The 18,648-nt window shown below is 42.7% G+C and overlaps 1 protein-coding gene across 6 annotated transcripts in view; it reads right to left on the minus strand.

The window, feature by feature from the left end:
• Positions 1-18,648, minus strand: part of TDRD12 (tudor domain containing 12) — a 387,684-nt gene that overhangs the window by 20,605 nt on the left and 348,431 nt on the right. For all 6 annotated transcript variants that reach the window (XM_029608411.1, XM_029608406.1, XM_029608409.1 and 3 more), the window contains 2 exons: positions 13,925-14,094; positions 5,970-6,067 (listed from right to left, as the gene is read on the minus strand). In XM_029608411.1, coding sequence (XP_029464271.1) covers positions 5,970-6,067; positions 13,925-14,094 — 268 coding nt within the window. The remainder of the gene's footprint in view (positions 1-5,969; positions 6,068-13,924; positions 14,095-18,648) is intronic.

The raw sequence follows: 18,648 nt of genomic DNA on the forward strand, positions 1-18,648 counted from the left end.
TCTCATTTATTTATTTATTTATTTTTAGTTTTTATATACCGATCTTCTTGCATTAGATACAAATCAAACCGGTTTACAATGAACAAAAAACTGCCTGTAAGGCAATACATGGAACCAAGAACATACAGTATAATAAACTGGGCAACTTATTTATAAATTTAACTGACCAGAGAAAAACAATTTACATTACATAGTCATAAATGATCTAAAATAGATCGATCCATTGAGTTGGAAATGGATCTATAAGGGTAAAGGATAAGATGATAAACATATGTCTAGGCATAGAGGAAATACAAGGAGTATAAGACTAAAGGGTATCTGAGGGTCTCTTAAAAGGGACCATGGGATAACGAAAAAAGTGAGATATGAGATAGAATTTAAACATCAAACCAAATTTGTGAAGAGAAGTGAGCAGGGATGAGTCGCAAAATAGAAAGAATGTGATTAGCTAAAAAGCTGATTCTGGAAATGCAAGGTTAAATTATTAAGTTTTTAATTTTTTCTTGAAGGATATTGGGCAAGGGTCCTGTCTGAGGTCCGGTGGGAGATTGTTCCAATGAGTGGGACCCGCAGTAGAGAAGGCCCTGTTCTTTAGTGATGTTCTAGCTTGAGAGACTGAGTGCCTTGGTAAGCTCTTCTCATTGGTCTAGTGGGATTATTAGGGTGAACTTGGTAAGTTAGATCGATTGGTGCAAGATTGTGTACAGTTTTGTGCATGATGGTCAGCACTTTGTAGAGGATTCTATATTTAATAGGGAGCCAGTGAAGGATGTAGAGAATGGGAGTGATGTGGTCCCTTTTTTTTGGAGTTGGTTAAAATCCTGGCAGCTGAATTCTGTAACATCTGTAGAGGCTTAATGGTGATAGCCGGGAGCCCAAGCAATAACGAGTTACAGTAATCGATTTTGGTGAGAATGATTGCTTGTAGAACTAAACAGAAATCATAAAAGTGCAAAAGAGGTTTAAGCTTTTTAAGGACTTGTAGTTTGAAGAAGCACTCTTTTGTCGTACTGTTGACAAACTTTCTGAGGTTCAACTGGTTGTCTAGGAGAGTGCCTAAATCTCTTACGTGGGAGGTCTTTTTGATGTTATCTGGTATTATTGACGTGAGGTTAGGTAGATAGTGGTTGTCAACTTAAGGCTGATTATATTGGTGAAAAATTGTCTCCCTGGACAGGAGGTTTTCATCTTGAGAGATGATTAGGAATTCAGTCTTATCTTTGTTGATAACTAGGTTCAGCTGGAAGAGGAGTGAACTGATTTCTTTGAAGCAATTATCCCAAAAAATAAGGGATTTTTGAAATGATTCCTTAATAGGGATGAGAATTTGGATATCATCCGCATATATGTAATGCTTGATTTTCAGCTTGTTAAGGAGGAAGCAGAGAGGAAGCAGGTATATGTTGAATAAAGTTGGTGAGAGGGCAGAGCCCTGTGGGACACCAAAGTTGGATCTGATTGGATGTGATTGTTTATTATTGATTTTAACTTTGAATGATCTATTGCTAAGGAATGAACGGAACCAGTCAAGGGCAGTACCAGCAATGCCAATATCTTCGATTCGGTCTAGCATAATTGAATGGTTGACCGTATCAAAGGCAGCTGAAAGATCAAGTAGAATCAGTAGGTGCGATTGGTTTTTTATCCATGTTTACAATAATGGAGTCCGTAAGTGATATTTATTTATTTATTTAAGGTCTCTTATATACCGATATCCGTTCGCACATCGTATCGGTTCACAAAGAACAAAAACTTTTGGGCGGCGCCCTTACAAAAAACCGAAATAATAGTACAGAAAACAGGGGGATTAGGCGATGCAAATTAATAGATCAATAAATATTGAAAACTGTAAATATAAACATATATAAAACTATATACATATATACATGGCATCAGTAGTCATAAGAGCACAAGGCATACATCGGTGGTCAAAAGGCATTCTTAGTCGTAGCACATACTTAATCATAGTTCGTTGAATCAATTAGAGAGGGGTTTAATGAATTGGGCGGATATCAGAAGTGATTCCGTATTAAGATGTTTACGAAAACCATACTGTGAAGATACAAGGATCTTATGTTCCTCCAGAAATTCAGCGAGTTGTTTATTCACTATTTTCTCCATGATCTTAGCGATGAATGGAAGATTGGCAATGGGTCGGAAATTTGCTGGGTCTGATGTTGGTAAGTTGGGTTTTTTCAGGAGAGGTTTCAGGATGGCTTGTTTTAGAGAATCGGACACTAATCCTTGAGTTAATGAACAACTGATGATTTTTGCAATGGGCTTAGCAATTGTATTTGGTATTGCAATGAGAAGGTTTGGAGGGATGGAGTCTAGAGGATGTGAAGAGGGTTTGACATCCGAGCATGTCCTCGTTATTCTCTCTTCCTCCAGCTACCACTCCACCAGTCTCTCTCCTTCAGTCCCTCCTCTCCAGTCTCTTCCCCACCCCCAGTTTTGGTAGGCAAATCTGGGACACCTGAAGATTCACCCAATCAGGGATGAGGGAGACAGGAAGTTCCATGACCGAGGTATGGGGGAAAGAGGAAGATGCCCCTTGGTGTTATAGAGAATCAGTTCCATGCAGCCCATGATGGCAAAACCTTTTCGGCTGGAAAGCCCAGGAAACATCACTGCCATAGGGTGGACAGAAGCATCCTGCGGCATCCATAGTTTGTGGGACATATATGCAGAGCATAATACTTTTGGATTTGGTCACAAGTTTTTTTTTACATTAGTTAATATTCACTTTCAGAAAATATAATAGATTTCCAACCATTGATGTCTCTGGTGTTAGTTTCTTCTCTGCTCCTCCCCCTTTATTCATCCTCTGTTTCAGGCCCCCTGCTTGTTTTTTCTCTTCTATCTGTTCTCTGTCCTTTTTTTTGTTATTCATGTGTTTGTCTCTTCAGTGAATGCTTCATTCCTTTCTTTTTCCTTGTTTAATCCCTCATTTTTCTCCTTCCCTTCCTGTCCACCTTTTCCTCTTGATCTCTTCTCCATCATTCATCCTGTGGGGAACAGGAGGGCAGTAGTAGGGAAACAGGGAGAAACTGGAGAGGGAGAAAGGGATATGGACAGCAGAAGCAGCAACATCGGGGAAGGAAAGAATGGAGGGAGGCAACATCAAGAAGGAGAGAGTAAGACAGCACCAGGTAAGAGAAAGAGAGGAAAGCAACACCACTAGGCAAGAGAAAGGGAAGGGAGTCAGGCAGTAGCAGGCACGAGAAAGGAAGGAGGCAGCATCAGAAGGGACAGAGAGGAAAGAGCAGTATTGGGAGAGAAGATGTAGCATGGGCTGGGAAAGTGAGCGTTTGCATAGTGTTGGGCCCAAGTCGGCAACCTGAAGCTTTCCAACTCTCCTCTTATCCCCTCTCCAGCTCAGCATTTCCACCTCTCACTCTTTTTCCAGCCATTCTCAGTCCCCTTATCTCTCATGCTATTATGTCTTCCCCAACCTCCAGCCACCCCCCTCCAATCATCTTACCCCATCACACATGCCCACTCCCATCTCTCACTCCCCGCTCAAATTCCCTATCCATGTACCTTTGCTCGCCAAAGACCCCACTCAACTATACTCCCTCTCCAACCCAATTCCTGACTTCCAACCCAATCCATGATTCTCCACTCTCTCTTACCCCTAGGGTCCTTATTCTCTTTTGCCTCCTTCTCACCACCTGAGTTCCTACTCTTGCTCACCCCACAAGTCCCCATGCCATTCTCCTACCCCAAGTCCCCACACTCTCCTGCATTCCTCACCTCTTCCGTCCCCCACCTCACTTTGAATTCCCAGTAGGTGAACCCCCTTCTTCCTCTCCAGATCAGTTGACATGACCAGGGTTATGCTACCTTTGTGGGTGGCCTAGCCCCTGAAGGATAGCAGCCTGGCAAACATTCAGTACGGCAGAGGCCTGCTGTTGTGAGCTCACAGCCTTGCTTGAAGTGGGATGATCTACCTAACGTCATCCTGGCATGGGCAGAATCCTTAAGAGGCCCAAAAACTTGATCATCTCTCTCACCCTCCATGAGTCCCTCATCCCATAGTACTCTCTTCCTGCTCTCCTCACAAGTCCCCACTATCTCTTGCATCTGTCCTGCAGTTCCATCCTCTCTTTCTCAATTTTAAGGCTACTGCTACTCCTCCTGCCTGCCTTCCAGGCACGCCTCTCTCTCACCTCTTTGGTGGTGGTGGCTAAATGTTTCTAACCTGCTCCTCATGCTGCTTGATTTTCTCCCTCCTGGGTGGGTCAAACAACTGATCTGAACTGCACAGGAGGAGCTGGCTGAAAGTGGGGGGACAGATTGCCTCTTTCTGTGGGGCCGCAGCTTGTCAAGGGGGAGGAAGCAGGAGTGTGCAGAAGTAGCCTCTCTCTTATAATGGTATGTATGTATTGATGACTCGATTCTCCACCACTCCTGGCATCAGGAGAATATTTCTTCAGTCCTACGGGCCATGCTGTTGACAGGAGGCAGGGACAGTAACACCACTTACTTTTTTTTCACTAGCTGCAGCTCTGTGGGGGTGTAGAAACAAAGAGGCAGTTTCTTTTTTGACCTGGCCCAGTACAAACACAAAGACTTGATTATCCCTCTTTGTGCCTGCAGCAGGTGCTGCACACAATAGCATCTCAGCTTCCAGTGCCATGCAGCTGCCCATACTAAAGGCATAAAGGGGGAAGGGCGGGGAGATCAAGAGGACAAGATAGGCAACCAGCCAAACAAGGTGCCTCTTAAAGGCCACAGTATGGGATCAGGCAATCAGTGGCTGACTACTGACAGGCAGTACATTTGTATCAATATATTATTTCCCTTTATCCTAAGAGCTTAATGAATTCCTTCATCTTCCCGCCCCCCCCCCCCCCCCCCCAACCTCTATCAACATACAGGTTGCATCTTTTCACTGCAGATATAAGAACATATGTATTTTCATGCAACCTTCAGCATGGGAGTCCCTGCTTGCGTGGCTGCTTACTGTCCTGTTTGTCCATGGAGTTAGCAAATTTGCTTCCCTGTAACAGGCATTCTCAGTAGACAGCTTGACAAATCAGCCACACAAGCTAACTCTTGTCTTGCATGGCGGCAGGCATACCTACTGAGCATGCACTGGTATTCTGAGCTCCGAGAAAGCATTTCCATCTTGGTGCAGTCAGATGATGTCACCTACTTATGTGGCCGATTTATCCTGCTGATTACAGAGAATACTTGCTACAGGTAAGCAACAATGTTTTACTGCTGGCCTATATTTTAGTCTGAGATTACACTATTTTCTAATAAGCTCTACCATTATCTACATTTTCAAATTGTGAATATTACAAACATTTAAAGCGAGTAGAATGCAACTAGTCACAAATTATCAGTTGAAACCTTTTTTCAGAGAAATGAAGTGAACCACAAAAATGTGACTTTTTTTTTTTTTTTTTTTTAATTTAAAGATTTTTATTGAAACAACAACATAAAGCAACCTACAGACCGGACCATATAATCAGGAGAACAACATGCTTAAGAAACAGCCCGGATATGAAAACAAAACCGTTATCTGCTGTAGGTTATACATCAAAGGTTTGCAACGAAGTTGTTCACATTGAATTTATATAATCCACCCCACCCCCCACCCCCCATGCTTCACAGTTACAATGTCAAAATTTGCACAAACATAGTATAAATGGTGTCACACCAGAGAGAATAGATATGCCTATAGGGTTACCCCCAAGAGGATTAAAGGAGCCAAAGGATTTCCGCTACACATTCACTATTTAAGTCGGAATACCCAGGGATACACTAGAAAGCCAAGTGTGATAGGGATGCCAAATAAAAATGTGACTTTTTAAAAACAGATCATTGTAAAATCCAAAATAGTTTTGCCTCAAAATTTAGACCTCTTAGAATTACTTAGTGGCTGACGATAAAAATGTGTAATGAACTTAATATCTTGCATATTGATCAACTAACCAAGTTGACAACTACATACTCACCACACACATTGTTTTCAGGTATTGTTTCTGAAACACCATTTCTGACACAGTCACTTGCTGGATCAACTTTCATAATGTCTGATATGACAGCATGCTCTCTGTAAAGAAAAGAAAATGTATTTAGCATCAACACACAAGTAGAAAAGCCAGTTACATATCAGTACAAATAACTTAGGTAGGACAATAAAAAAAATAGTTTCACTTAATACTGTGGGTTCCAATACACGCAATACGATGTAATCTGTTGGAAACTAACATCAAAATTAACTCACATAAAATCAGTCTTTAGCTGTTTTAATAAGACTGATATTTAAAAATATCCCTAATTGTGCAGTAAACAACTTTCAGGAAGCTCTTTTAAAACCTATACCAATGATTGCAAAGCCTACAGATTCTGAAAATTTTGCTTATACATGTACTGGAATGCAAAACTGTTTGTAAATTCTCACATTTTGATGCAATAGACATGTTCTATTTACTATGGGAGAGGTTTTTTTTAGTTTTGTTCTTTAAGAGTTTGGCAGAATAAGTGGAAGAAAAATTAGGCTCTTGTGGTTCAGTTATTTGACCCTAAATTCAGCAATTTTGAGAAATGGGCGGCACATGATATGCATGGATGCTGTAATAGCTGGGGGAATCCTTGTCTGGCAACAAACCAGGCTTCATGGCCACTACAAACGTATCCTCACAGGGATGGCTAAACTCCCATAGCAGTGTAGTAGAGATCAGTTCCGCATGTGTGATGGATGAGCAGAGTGAAGAGAAATGTCTTCATGAGTCTTGGACTGAAACAGAAACCCCTCTTAGAAGTCATATGAGGCAGGCTAGCCTTTATGGCCCTCCCTGATCCTTACTGATGGTGGGTTTCCCAGGTGAAGACTGTCAAGAATATAATATGGCTCTATTAGTCCCGACCACAAATGCAAGCCTTGTAATTACTGCATGACTCATCCCTACAGGGTGTCTCACCCCAGGGGCACTCTGGGCCTCAAGGGCAGGGCAACTGATGCCAGGGGCCAAACACAGACTATGGGGCTGGCAAAAGCCTTAGTATGGCCTCCAGGGACCATGCCGCTAACAAAAGGAGGGGGCCTAGGGACTACTTCCTTGCCGGGCAGTTAACTGTGGCACAGTGATCTGCCTTTCTGGATCACAGACTACCAGTAAATGGCACCACAGTTATCCAGGAGATGAACCCCCTTCTTCCTCTCCAGATCAGTTGACATGACCAGGGTTATGCTACCTCTGTGGCTATCCTAGGCCCTGTAAGGTGGCAGCCTGGCAAACATTCAGTACGGCATAGGCTGCTATTGAAGGCTCGCAGCCTTCCTTGGGATGATCTACCTGGTGTCATTCTGGCATGGGCAGAATCCTCAAGAGGCTCTAAAACTTACTCACTGGGGTGGGCTGTGGAGAAAGCAGAGTTGCTTACCTGTAACACGTGTTCTCCCAGGACAGCAGGATGTAGTCCTCACATATGGGTGACGTCACTGGATGGAGCCCTATCACAGAAAACTTTCTGTCAAAGTTTCTAGAAAGCTTTGACTGGCACACTGAGTGCACTGAACATGCCCAGCATGCAATTATCCTTGTGTCCACAGGGGTGGAAAAATAAAATAAAAAACGTTAGTGGACCCAACTCCGCGGGGTGGCGGGTGGGTTTTGTGAGGACTACATCCTGCTGTAATGGGAGAACACGTGTTTCAGGTAAGCAACTCTGCTTTCTCCCAGGACAAGCAGGATGGTAGTCCTCATATATGGGTGATTAAACAAGCTACAGGCTGGCTCGTATTACAACAGGCCAATAGCAGACAACTCGTGCGGAGGCACAATAATTGTGCTATTGGCAATGATGAGGCAGCCTGACATCACAGCAGGTGGTTGTGGAAGGAGTTGGGGATTATCGTGGAAGAAAGCTTTTCAAGACAGGTTGGCCAAAGGCAGAGTCTTGACAGACTTTCACTGATAAGTAGTAGGGGGCTGCAAATGTGTGAAGATAGCTACAAGTTGCAGCCTAGGAAATAGCAGCAATTGGTAGTGAACGATAGTGTGGTACTGATGTTGTCATGGCCATTATAGAATGTGCTTGCACTCACCCCTAGAGAGGATGGCCTGGTGTGTCATATCAGAATTCGATACAGTCTGCTAGTCAGTTGGAGAGAGTCTGTTTGCCCACTTGAACTCACAGCTTGTCTTTTGTCAAAGAAGGAAAGAGTTAGGTATAATTCCTATGGCGTGTAGTGCGGTCTAGATAGAATGCAAATGCACGCTTACAGTCCAAGGAGTGGAAAACCCTCTCTCCATGGTGAGATAGAGGCATTGTGAAAAAGTGGGCAGAGTATATTCTGAGTAAGGTGAGAGGCTGTGTCTACCTTAAGAAGAATATGAGGGCGAGTACGTAGGACCACTCTATCACGGAGGAATGCAGTGTTGGGTCAGTATGCAACAAGGGTTTGTAATGTATCTAGTGAATCTAAGGAGAGCGAGAGAAGGTGAACTAAGAGGCTCCAAGATGAAAACATGTGAACAAGAAAAAATTCTTTCACAGGGAAAAAAACACGACTATTAGGCTCTGCAGAAAATCTAGAACCAAAGAGGGCCTATGTAATGTGGGATGGCATGCACATACTCAGTAGAGCATACCAAAACATTTCAATAGTTTGTAGTAATCTTCTCCAACCAGACTCTGTCAGATGGTGTCACCCACCTGCAAGGATAACACATCCTGCTTGTCTTTGGAGAGTTTGACCAAGGCATAAAGCATTATTAGGGTTAAAAAGCAGTTTGTTGTATGGAATGGTTTGCATTTAATGCCTTATGTTTGTTATTTTGCTACCAAAATATAAATAAATAAATAAAAGCAGTTTGGACAAGTTGCTGGATACATTCATGAGCAATTATTAGCTAGGTGGACTTGGGAAATTCCACCCTTCATCCCTAGGAGTGAGCAAATTCCTAATGACCTGGACTGGCCACTGTCGGAGAGAGAACGCTGGGCAAGCGGGATCTTTGATCAGACCCAACATGGCACATTTTCTTAATGCTGGATCTTAGACGTGGTGGTGCAGCAGGGATATCAGGATGTGCAGTGTTAAGATCAGCCAACAGCACAGACTGTTGAGTGCATGCTAAGCCACACACAAGGATGGGGTTGAGTCCTCTCAATCAATTAGCTCCTCAGGCTCATGTTCCAGGGGCTTATGCGGTGGCTGAGACAAATGCCACCTCCCTGCCATGGAGGTACATGGCATCCCAACAGAGATCAGCACAACTCTGCGCTGGGACAATATTTTTGGGGACTGCAGTCCAGATCAACATTGTGATCCCCTGGCTTATCCAGATGACCAACCCACTAGCCAGCCATGCAAGTTCCACTACATCAGGCAATTGATGACAATTTAACCAAGCACAGCATAGAACACAAGTGTAGGTGCATCTGATTTACCGTATTTTTCGCACTATAAGACGCACCTGACCATAAGACGCACCTAAGATTTAGAGGAGAAAAATAAAAAAAAAAATATTCTGAACCAAATGGTGTGCTAAAATATTTAATAAAATATAACAGAATAATATTTCAACAATGTAAAGTGAACAGCAGTATTAAGAACCATCATGACTGGCATTAACAAATGAGGAGAGATTTTAACATTCATGACTCTTCTAATTGTCTGGGAACCCCAAGAACTCATCATCACTAGTGTCAGAATTTAGGAAGCTCAGTTGCTCACAATCACTGGTATCACTGTCTTCACTATCTTCATATATGATATCATCTTCAGTTCCATCTAAGGCATTGCTAATGCCACATTTTTTGAATGACCGTTCAACAGTTTCATCCTTCACTGACTGCCATGATGTTTTCACCCATTCACAAACTTGAGTGACAGTGGGCCTCTTCATTCGTCCAGTAGGTGTCATATCATGATTACCAGCAGCCATCCATTTGTTCCACTCTTCTCGCATAAAGACTTTAAACAGTTTGTTGATTGAAACGTCGAGAGGTTGCAACTGGCTGGTAAGACCCCCAGGAATTACAGCAAGATGAGTCTTCACTTCTTTAAAGCGCTTTTTTGTGGTTTCGCTAATATGTGCTCTAAACTGGTCAAGCCCTAATAGGGCAGGTTTTTTCAGAAGCCCTCCAGGACGTTTGGACCACACTTTTTCAACCCATACTCTCATTCCATTTTCATCCATCCATCCTTTCTCATGAACATGCACAACAACTCCTCGTGGGATCGCTTCTTTTGGCATGTTTTTCCTTTTGAAAATTAACATTGGTGGCAGTTTGGTGCCATCTGCACAGCAGGACAACACAACCGTGTAATGGGTTTTCTCATGTCCTGAGGTTTTCACGGTTATGGTTTTGGCACCTTTCAGATCAACAGTTCTGTTAGATGGCACATCAAAGGTTAGCGGGACTTCATCCATATTCCCAATCTGGCCAATTTCAAAATCATTTTTCTTCCTAGCATCAATTACAAATTTGTGAAAAGACACAATCTTTGATTCGTATTCTTCTGGCATTTTTGCGCAATTCTAGTTTTGGTACGCATAGCAAGGCCACTTCGCCTCATAAATCTGAAGCTTCACGATGGTGATCCAGTAAAATCCTGAATGCCTTTCTCTACAGCAATGCGTTTGGCTTCATATATTATCATTTTTGTAGAGACTGAGAAGCCATTATTCCTGTGACGTGTGATCCATTCTTTCATGTCCATTTCTAACTGTGGCCACTTTGCAGCATGCCCACAAAAAGTGTGCTTACTTTTATCTGCTTTTTGCAGCTGATCCTCCTGTTTCCTCCACTCCCTTATCATTTTTTCAGTTGGAGGTGGCCCAAAATGTTTCTCCGCTGCTCTGTTTCCATGTTCCTTAGCATATTTTACTACCTCCAGTTTAAAAGGAATTTTATATGCTTGCCTTTTCTGCTTTGACATCTTTGTACATACAGTATGTAGCATGAGACTGTGGTATTTTTCTGCAAGAAAACACAGTAATGAAAGAAAGATCAGCCTGAGGATTTTCTGCCCAGGCCGGCCCAGGAGATACCCCATGGTCTGCTGAGCTCGGCTCTGTCGTGGCCGCGCTCGGCAGATCACGTGACTAGAGTGACCGGTCCACCGGGGGATGCCCAATCCCCCAATAGGCCAATTTGCCCCTGACTTTATGTCTCTCACCCAGTCCCCTTCTCCAATCCATCCACAGTTTGGAAGGATTACAGTATCTGTCTAAATCACAGAAGAGGAGATCCATGTCTGAAGAGCTGCTGAGATAATCAGTTTCCCACATTTACTGGTATTTCTGGGGAGCCAAAAGGAGGAAGAGGCAAAAGAGGTACCACAGGAACTGTCAGTGCTAATTTTTGTGTATTCTGTTGGACTGTATTTCTGTTTTTCTGGAAGTTTTCAGAAAGAGATTTGTGTTAATTTTTTTAATTCTATCTTTTTTTTAAATAAAGTTTTGTGATTGAAATAAACCAGTGTGTGAGGAGTGTTTCTTGTGTCCCTAGAATCTGGAGTGATACGGTAATTCTCTCACCCCCACAGAGAATTCTATCGACGCCATACTGAGTTTTGTAGGGGCTCAGCAGCACCCAAAATTGTGCCCCTTTTCAAGGGGAAAGCCAAAAATGGGGTTTACAAATATGAAAATCCCTCTCTCATTCCCCATCCCCAATGTAGCAGTTCCCCCCCTTACCAGCAGTGGCTCCAGGCTCTTTGCCTTTTGATCCTCCTTCGTAAGATTGCCTGCATGTGCCTTTACTCTGTTTCCCGCGCTCTGTAGCACTTCCTCCGGGGGGGGGGGGGGGGGGAGGAGGAGGAGGCAGGATCTGAAACCTCTACGGTGGGCATCGGCTCCGTTTTCGGGCGGTTTGCGGTGAAACTGAGGTGTTTTTGTTTTTTTTTAATGCACTTGCGTTCCTGAAGCCTTGATATTTCCTTTAGGAGGAATTTATACATTTATATGATCACTCATAGGTAGATCTAAGTGGTGTTGAAGGATGTGATGAACTGAAGAATTTTTTTATTTTCATCCAAAGTCCTTTAGTACCAAAATTAAGCAGTACCTCTCCCTGGATTTACAGAATATTTGTCGCTGGACATTCTTTATTTTATTTTTCACACCGGCTCCGTTTTCGGGCGGGGGATGGTCACGAAGCGCGGCCTACCAAATCGGGCATTAAAATTAAAAAAAAAAAAAAAAGCTCACCGGCGAACAACTGTGAGCTTTTGTTTTTTTTTAATTTTAATGCCCGATTTGGTAGGCTGCGCTTCGTGACCATCCCCCGCCTGAAAACGGAGCCAGTTTGTGGCAAAACTGAGGTTGTTTTTTTTTTTTTTTAATGCAAGGTTTGGCCGTCCCTTGCCTGAAAATAGAGCCGGCTTGAGGTGGAGGCAGGATCTGACCTCTACGGCAGGCATCTGCTCTGTTTTCGGGCGGGGGACGGACGCGCAGCACGGCCTACCAAATCGGGCATAAAAAAAAAAAAGCTCACCAGCAGACAACTGTGAGCTTTTTTTTTTTTAAATTTTAATGCCCGAATTGGTAGGCCGTGCTTCGCGACCGTCCCCCGCCTGAAAACGGAGCCGGTTTGTGGCTCCATAAGACGCACAGACATTTTCCCCCCACTTTTGGGGGGAAAAAGTGCGTCTCATGGAGCGAAAAATACGGTAACTTGCTACTAGTCATGTGCTGTAAAGGGTCCCAAGAAAGGGGTAAAGGGCAGTATGTGAGCGATAGCCTTGTGAGAATCTCAGCTCTCCCTCCCCCAATTCTGTGGACAGCATGCCCTAACCACTTTGGCCGGATTTCATCCATGGCCTGCAGGGAATGCTCAATCTCACGGCAGTCATTCCCCTATGCCATCCAGTATCCATGAGTATCTGATGAACCCTATTAAGTAGCAGCCATCAACCTAGCAAGACTGTCACTTATTTTGAATGAAATGCAGAAGCTGTGCCTCATGCTGATCCGATGCCTGGGGTTTTAGACGCTCATTCACTTTCTTAACATACAGGATTCCTGATAACTAAGGCTTCCTTATTTACACCTGGGATTAGGCAGTCTCTGGGGACCTATTTAGCCTCAGTAAGGCAGCAACCCAGTTAACCCATCTGCAGTCGTAGCATGCAACAGGGTGGTAAGCCTTGCTCTGTGTGGCAGATCATCCAAGGGTAGCCTGATATGCAGCTTCTCTAGAAAACAAAAGCTTTGCATACACGTAGCAGAAAATGTGAAAACAATAAATGAGCGTAAGAGCACCTGTGGCTGAACTGTGTTGCACGTGCCAGGAATATACCTATCTTTGAAGCGAAACTACTAATTCTCTTTTCTTACTATAAGTGGTTAAGTTCAAGCTGTGGCCTGGAGGGCTAATGGCCTTGTTTGAATAGGGAAAACTGCTTAGCAGCACCTGGCCAACATTTGACTCCTAATGAAGATCAGTCTTGCTCCATGATGAAGATCAAGGCTCAAGAGGGAATTATCTGCATATACACCTCTACTTGACTCCTCTCCCTTCCCCCTACCTTTTGCTACCTAGGGGGAGGAAGGAGGGGAGGGGAGCAGGGACTAGATATAGATAGATATGACAGCTTGGGTACCTAAGTTAGGTCCCTTTGTCAGGTCTGTAATAAAGCTGCAGCCTTATTTATTTTCACTCAGTCAAGCAGTTTCTGTGTATTGATTATGTACTATGTACATAATGTAGTGTGTAATGGGGGACAAGGGTGAACCTGGGTTAGATATAGTTGTCCTCTGTTATATAGGGTAATGTTTTAAAAAAGTTTTTCTTAAAAAGAAAAAAAATATGGAAAAAAAAACAGTTTACATCTTGTACAAATCTTACAGATTTCAGTTGCAGCAAAAGTAAGAAAAATTTCTACACTAAAGCTTACAAAGATTTAAAACAAAACCAGACTACTAATTACAAATTAAACACCATTACGTACGAAGTCTGTAAGGTGTTGCTCTTATCAGCCAACTGTACTTCTCTGCAAAGAGCTTTTAGCTTTTCCATGTGTTCCGGATTATCGATCCCCATTCCAGTGGATATAATCTCATTCCGAACATTGTACTCATTTATGGAAGTTTTTAAATCAGTCAATTTTGTGACTTTGACCTTGCAATGGAAACATAAGCAGTAGGTAAATCATTCATTCAAAGGAATTTTAGTTTCCCTATCCTTAGAACATAGGCATTCAGAAATCTGTCATGGTTTAAAATCTTGTCTATTTTATAGTTTAGATTACAATGACAGAGACTTGCCCATTATGCATTTTATTTTTTGGCAATAACCACTTCAACCTTCCTTCAACAAAATTTTCAAACCAGGAAAAAAAAACTTCACCATTCACTTAAAGCTAGTGCTCAATGCCTAATATAAAGTTCTTGGTGACTACTGCCCAATTTTAGTTGAATGTGACATCGGTGAACTACAGTATAGCATTATCATCATATCACAAGATCAAGCTTTCTATATTGGGTAAATAATTACCTGTAGTTGTTCTCTAGAACATTGGTTCCCATTCTATTCCCGAAGGCACACCTAACTAGCCTGGTTTTCTGGAGACACACAATATGCATGTGTAATGGAATTATTTCCGACTATTCTGGCTGAGGATGTATTTAAAGATTAGGCTATATAGATTCAGATTTCTCACCCAGACACAGACTAGTTTGAAGGCCACAGGCCAACATCTCAGTGAACTCATATTTATTTTGCACTGTAAAATACCTACTAACAGGCAAGAATCTGTTTATTGTAGTTATGCCAGTAGTTCTATGGTGAGAAAGTAAGCAATTAGCTGATACTAAAGCCTGAGAGAGTGAAGGCCACACAGCTGCACCTCAATTTGATAAGAACAAAGAGGGAGGGAACATCACTGCTCTCCCAAGCATTTAGTGTATAAGCAGAAAACAGAGAGAGAAAGAGAGGGCGAGGACATAGGGAACCTGCATGAGGGGCAGTACTGATAGAGGGGTCAAACTCTGGGAGCAGAGATAGTGGAAGGGGTTGAGCCTAGAGGGGAAGAGAGAGATAGTAGAGGGTGGAGGAGTTGGGGGGCCTGAGAAGGCAAAGTAAAAGATTTGGCAGGGGAGTAGGGAAAGAGGGTGGAAGGGACAATCTTACAATGTATTTCTAGGGAAATTCTGCTCAAAATATTTAAAACTCTGCTTCTTTAAGTAATAACATTTTTTCTGTATTACATTTTAAATTAATTTCATAAAGACTGTCATGTATATTGTGTTATTTTACCCAATATAAAGTATGCAGAATTTTGCATTTTTGTGTACAGAATTTTACATTTTCTTTTCCCCAGAAGATCCCTAGGAGCAATATATACGTATAGCAATTGTAATTATCTGCAACTAATTATTCTGTGTGATCTGATTTTATTTGTGTTATCTTCCTATTTATTTTTATTTATTTAATAACTTTTATATACCGACGAACGTTGGGAACATCTCGCCAGTTTACATATAACAGAACTTAGCAACAGGCTTTACAATTATTGCATAATTAAATAAGGAACATTAAGAACATACAAATAACAGATTAAATTATACAAGTAGAAATTAGCAAAGTGGGATACGAGCAAGAGGTTATCTAAAAAGGGGGGGGGGGGGGGGGCGGGGGAGATTCTGGTATATAGGAGGGTATCCACACTTAGAGGAGGTATATATACACATGGTTGGGAACAAATTTTTTATATACAATATGTTGTCCTGATAAGATTCACTTTAAGGGAGGTTTAAGTAGAGGGAGGAGGTAGAAAGGGAGGGGGTAGAAAGGGAGGGGGTAGATAGGAAGTGGAAAGTAGGAGGGGGGAGAGGGAAGGGGAGAGGAAGGGAGTTGGGGGGGTGGGGTGAGGGTAAATGTGTGAGTATTAGGTGTAGGCGTGTTCCTATTGCTCAAATAAAACTTGCTTTCCTAAATACCTGGAACCGTGATGTACCAAGTCAAAATTCGGGGCCGATGCAATATGGTGCATTAAGCCGAGCACACTTTTAACCTGCAGTTGGACGCGGGTAGAATAGGCGCTAATCAATCCACTAATGCAATAAGGGGATTAGCCCATATTCAACGCGCGTCCAACGCGGAGTGAATGTAATAGCACTCTTCACATGCAAATGCATGTGAATGAGGCTATTAGGCATTCACTCCCGATGCAAAAAAAAAAAAAAAAAATGTGCATCTCAGACGCACATTTTACTATTTATCTATTTATTTATTTATTTATCTATCTATCTATCTATCTATCTATCTATCTATCTATCTATCTATCTATCTATCTATCTATCTATCTATCTATCTATCTATTTATATATTTATCTATTAATGCCTGCCAGGAGCAGATGTTAATAGATGTGCGCATCAAAAAATAAAAAATAAAACAAAAAAACAAAAAAAAAATTGACAGTCAAGCCCATCACGAAAACAGACGCTGAGTTTATCGGCGTCAGTTTACCTTACTGGCGTCAGCCACGAAAACAGACTCCGATAAACCCGGCATTGGTTTTCTTGACTACTGTTCGCCGCTAAAAACCAACGCAGAGTTTATCAGTGTTGTTTTTCCTTACCGGCGGACAGCCATGAAAACAGACGCCGATAAAATTGGTGTTGACTTTTAGAGGCGAACGGTAGTCACGAAAATCAACAGGTTCATCGGTGTCTGTTTTTTGTGGCTGTCCGCAGGCAAGGTAAACCGATGCCGATAAACTTGGCGTCGGTTTCCCATACTGCTGTACGCCGGTCACGAAAACAGATTGGGTTGCGACCCTAGCGACACCTTGCTAACGCGACCCCCTAATTTTAATACTGCATGGCGCCTCCCCTTAGGGGCGCCATGTGCGCGTTAAGAGAGCGGGCGCTGACGGTTCAGCGCCCGCTTTCTATGCGACTTTATTGCATCGGCCCCTTTATGTGTGACTATTTATGTGGGGAATAAGCTCCTGGGTTCAGCCCCCAGGTATAATCCCAATAATTGTGTGTTTACATTGGGTAAGTCCCCGAAGCAGTCCTGTGTGCATGCAGATGACAAGCCCTTCAGGTAACTCCCAGTGTAGACCCCAGTGAGATTAGCCTCCAGGTCAGAGTTCCTGGCAAGAATGCCAGTGTGCATGGTCTGAACCCAGAACAGTATGGAAAAACCACTGCATACAATTCTCGCACATGAATATTCACTACAGGTATCCTGAGAACTAGACTAGTTAAGGTATGCCTCTAGGACAGGGTCATGAAACACTACTCGAGGTAGCAGCTTTTATTTATTCCCATGGATAGGTCATGTCACATACCACAAAGAGAAGTTTTCAAAGCTCAGAGTTTAAAATTTAAAACTCTGTAAAGCTCAGAGCACAACACTGACTATGAACCATTTGTTATAACTATTTTTTCATCCCAGGAAGGTATACATTGTAATGTGAACTGAGTGTATTGCTCCCAAAGCAGAGGTTGTGCAAATCATAAAAAATACCATCTTCAGAGTAAAATTATTAGAGGTAACAAATTATCCTTACTTCAAATTATGCTAGTGAACGCTAGATCAGTAGCTAAAAAAAATCCCAGTGATTTATGTTTTATCAGACCAAAAACTTGACATTTTATGTTTTTTATTTATTTATTTATTTATTATTTTTATATACCGACATTCATCTCAATTGAGATATCACACCGGTTTACACTCAGGTACTGTAGGTATTTCTCTATCCCCAGAGGGCTTACAATCTAAGTTTTGTACCCGAGGCAATGTAGGGTAAAGTGACTTGCCCAAGGTCACAAGGAGTGACAGCAGGACTTGAACCCTGGTCTTCTGGTTCATAGTCCACTGCTCTAACCACTAGGCTATTCCTCCTCCCTATGTATCACCGAGTCTTGGTTATCTGAGACTGATACTGTGCTACTAAATCAAGCCTGAATTCTAGACTATTATATCCTCTCTCAGCCTTGAAAATCAAAGAGGGTAGAGAAATAAAACCTTAAGAAAGGCTGTTACGATATTTATTTAGTCTTTTGTCTTCCTGGCTTATTAATGTTGAGATTACTTACCTGATAATCTCCTTTTCCTTAGTGTATGCAGATGGACTCAGAACAAGTGGGTATAGTGTGCTCGTGCTAGCAGTTGGAGACTGATCTGACGTCAGCACGGGTACATATACCCCCACAGGAAGTGAAGCAACTCAGTAATCTTCCTTGCAAAAGCTGTTATGGATATATGTGTACTGACCGATCAATTAATTAGTGCAACAGGATTCCCGTGACCGATTGATAGTAGCTGGAGACCGCCAGCGCTCCCAACCGGAAGGCATCGACACCTGGTAGAGTGGACGCTCTCGTGTAAGAAATGACATGGCTTACCTTGAGGTGGCGAAAAACCCCTGTATACTGGCAGCCGGGCGGGATGGTGAGTCCATCTGCATACACTAAGGAAAAGGAGATTATCAGGTAAGTAATCTCAACATTTCCTAGCGTGTAGCAGATGGACTCAGAACAAGTGGGATGTACAAAAGCTTTACTCCCGGACTGGGCGGGAGGCTGCCTGAGGACCGCGTAGGACTGCCCTCGCAAATGCTGTGTCCTCCCTGGCCTGGACATCCAGACGGTAAAATCTGGAAAAGGTATGGAGGGAGGACCATGTCGCCGCCTTACATATCTCCGCGGGCGACAGCATCC

The sequence above is a fragment of the Rhinatrema bivittatum genome, chromosome 7, assembly GCF_901001135.1.
Source record: "Rhinatrema bivittatum chromosome 7, aRhiBiv1.1, whole genome shotgun sequence".
Classification (NCBI taxonomy): Eukaryota; Metazoa; Chordata; class Amphibia; order Gymnophiona; family Rhinatrematidae; genus Rhinatrema; species Rhinatrema bivittatum.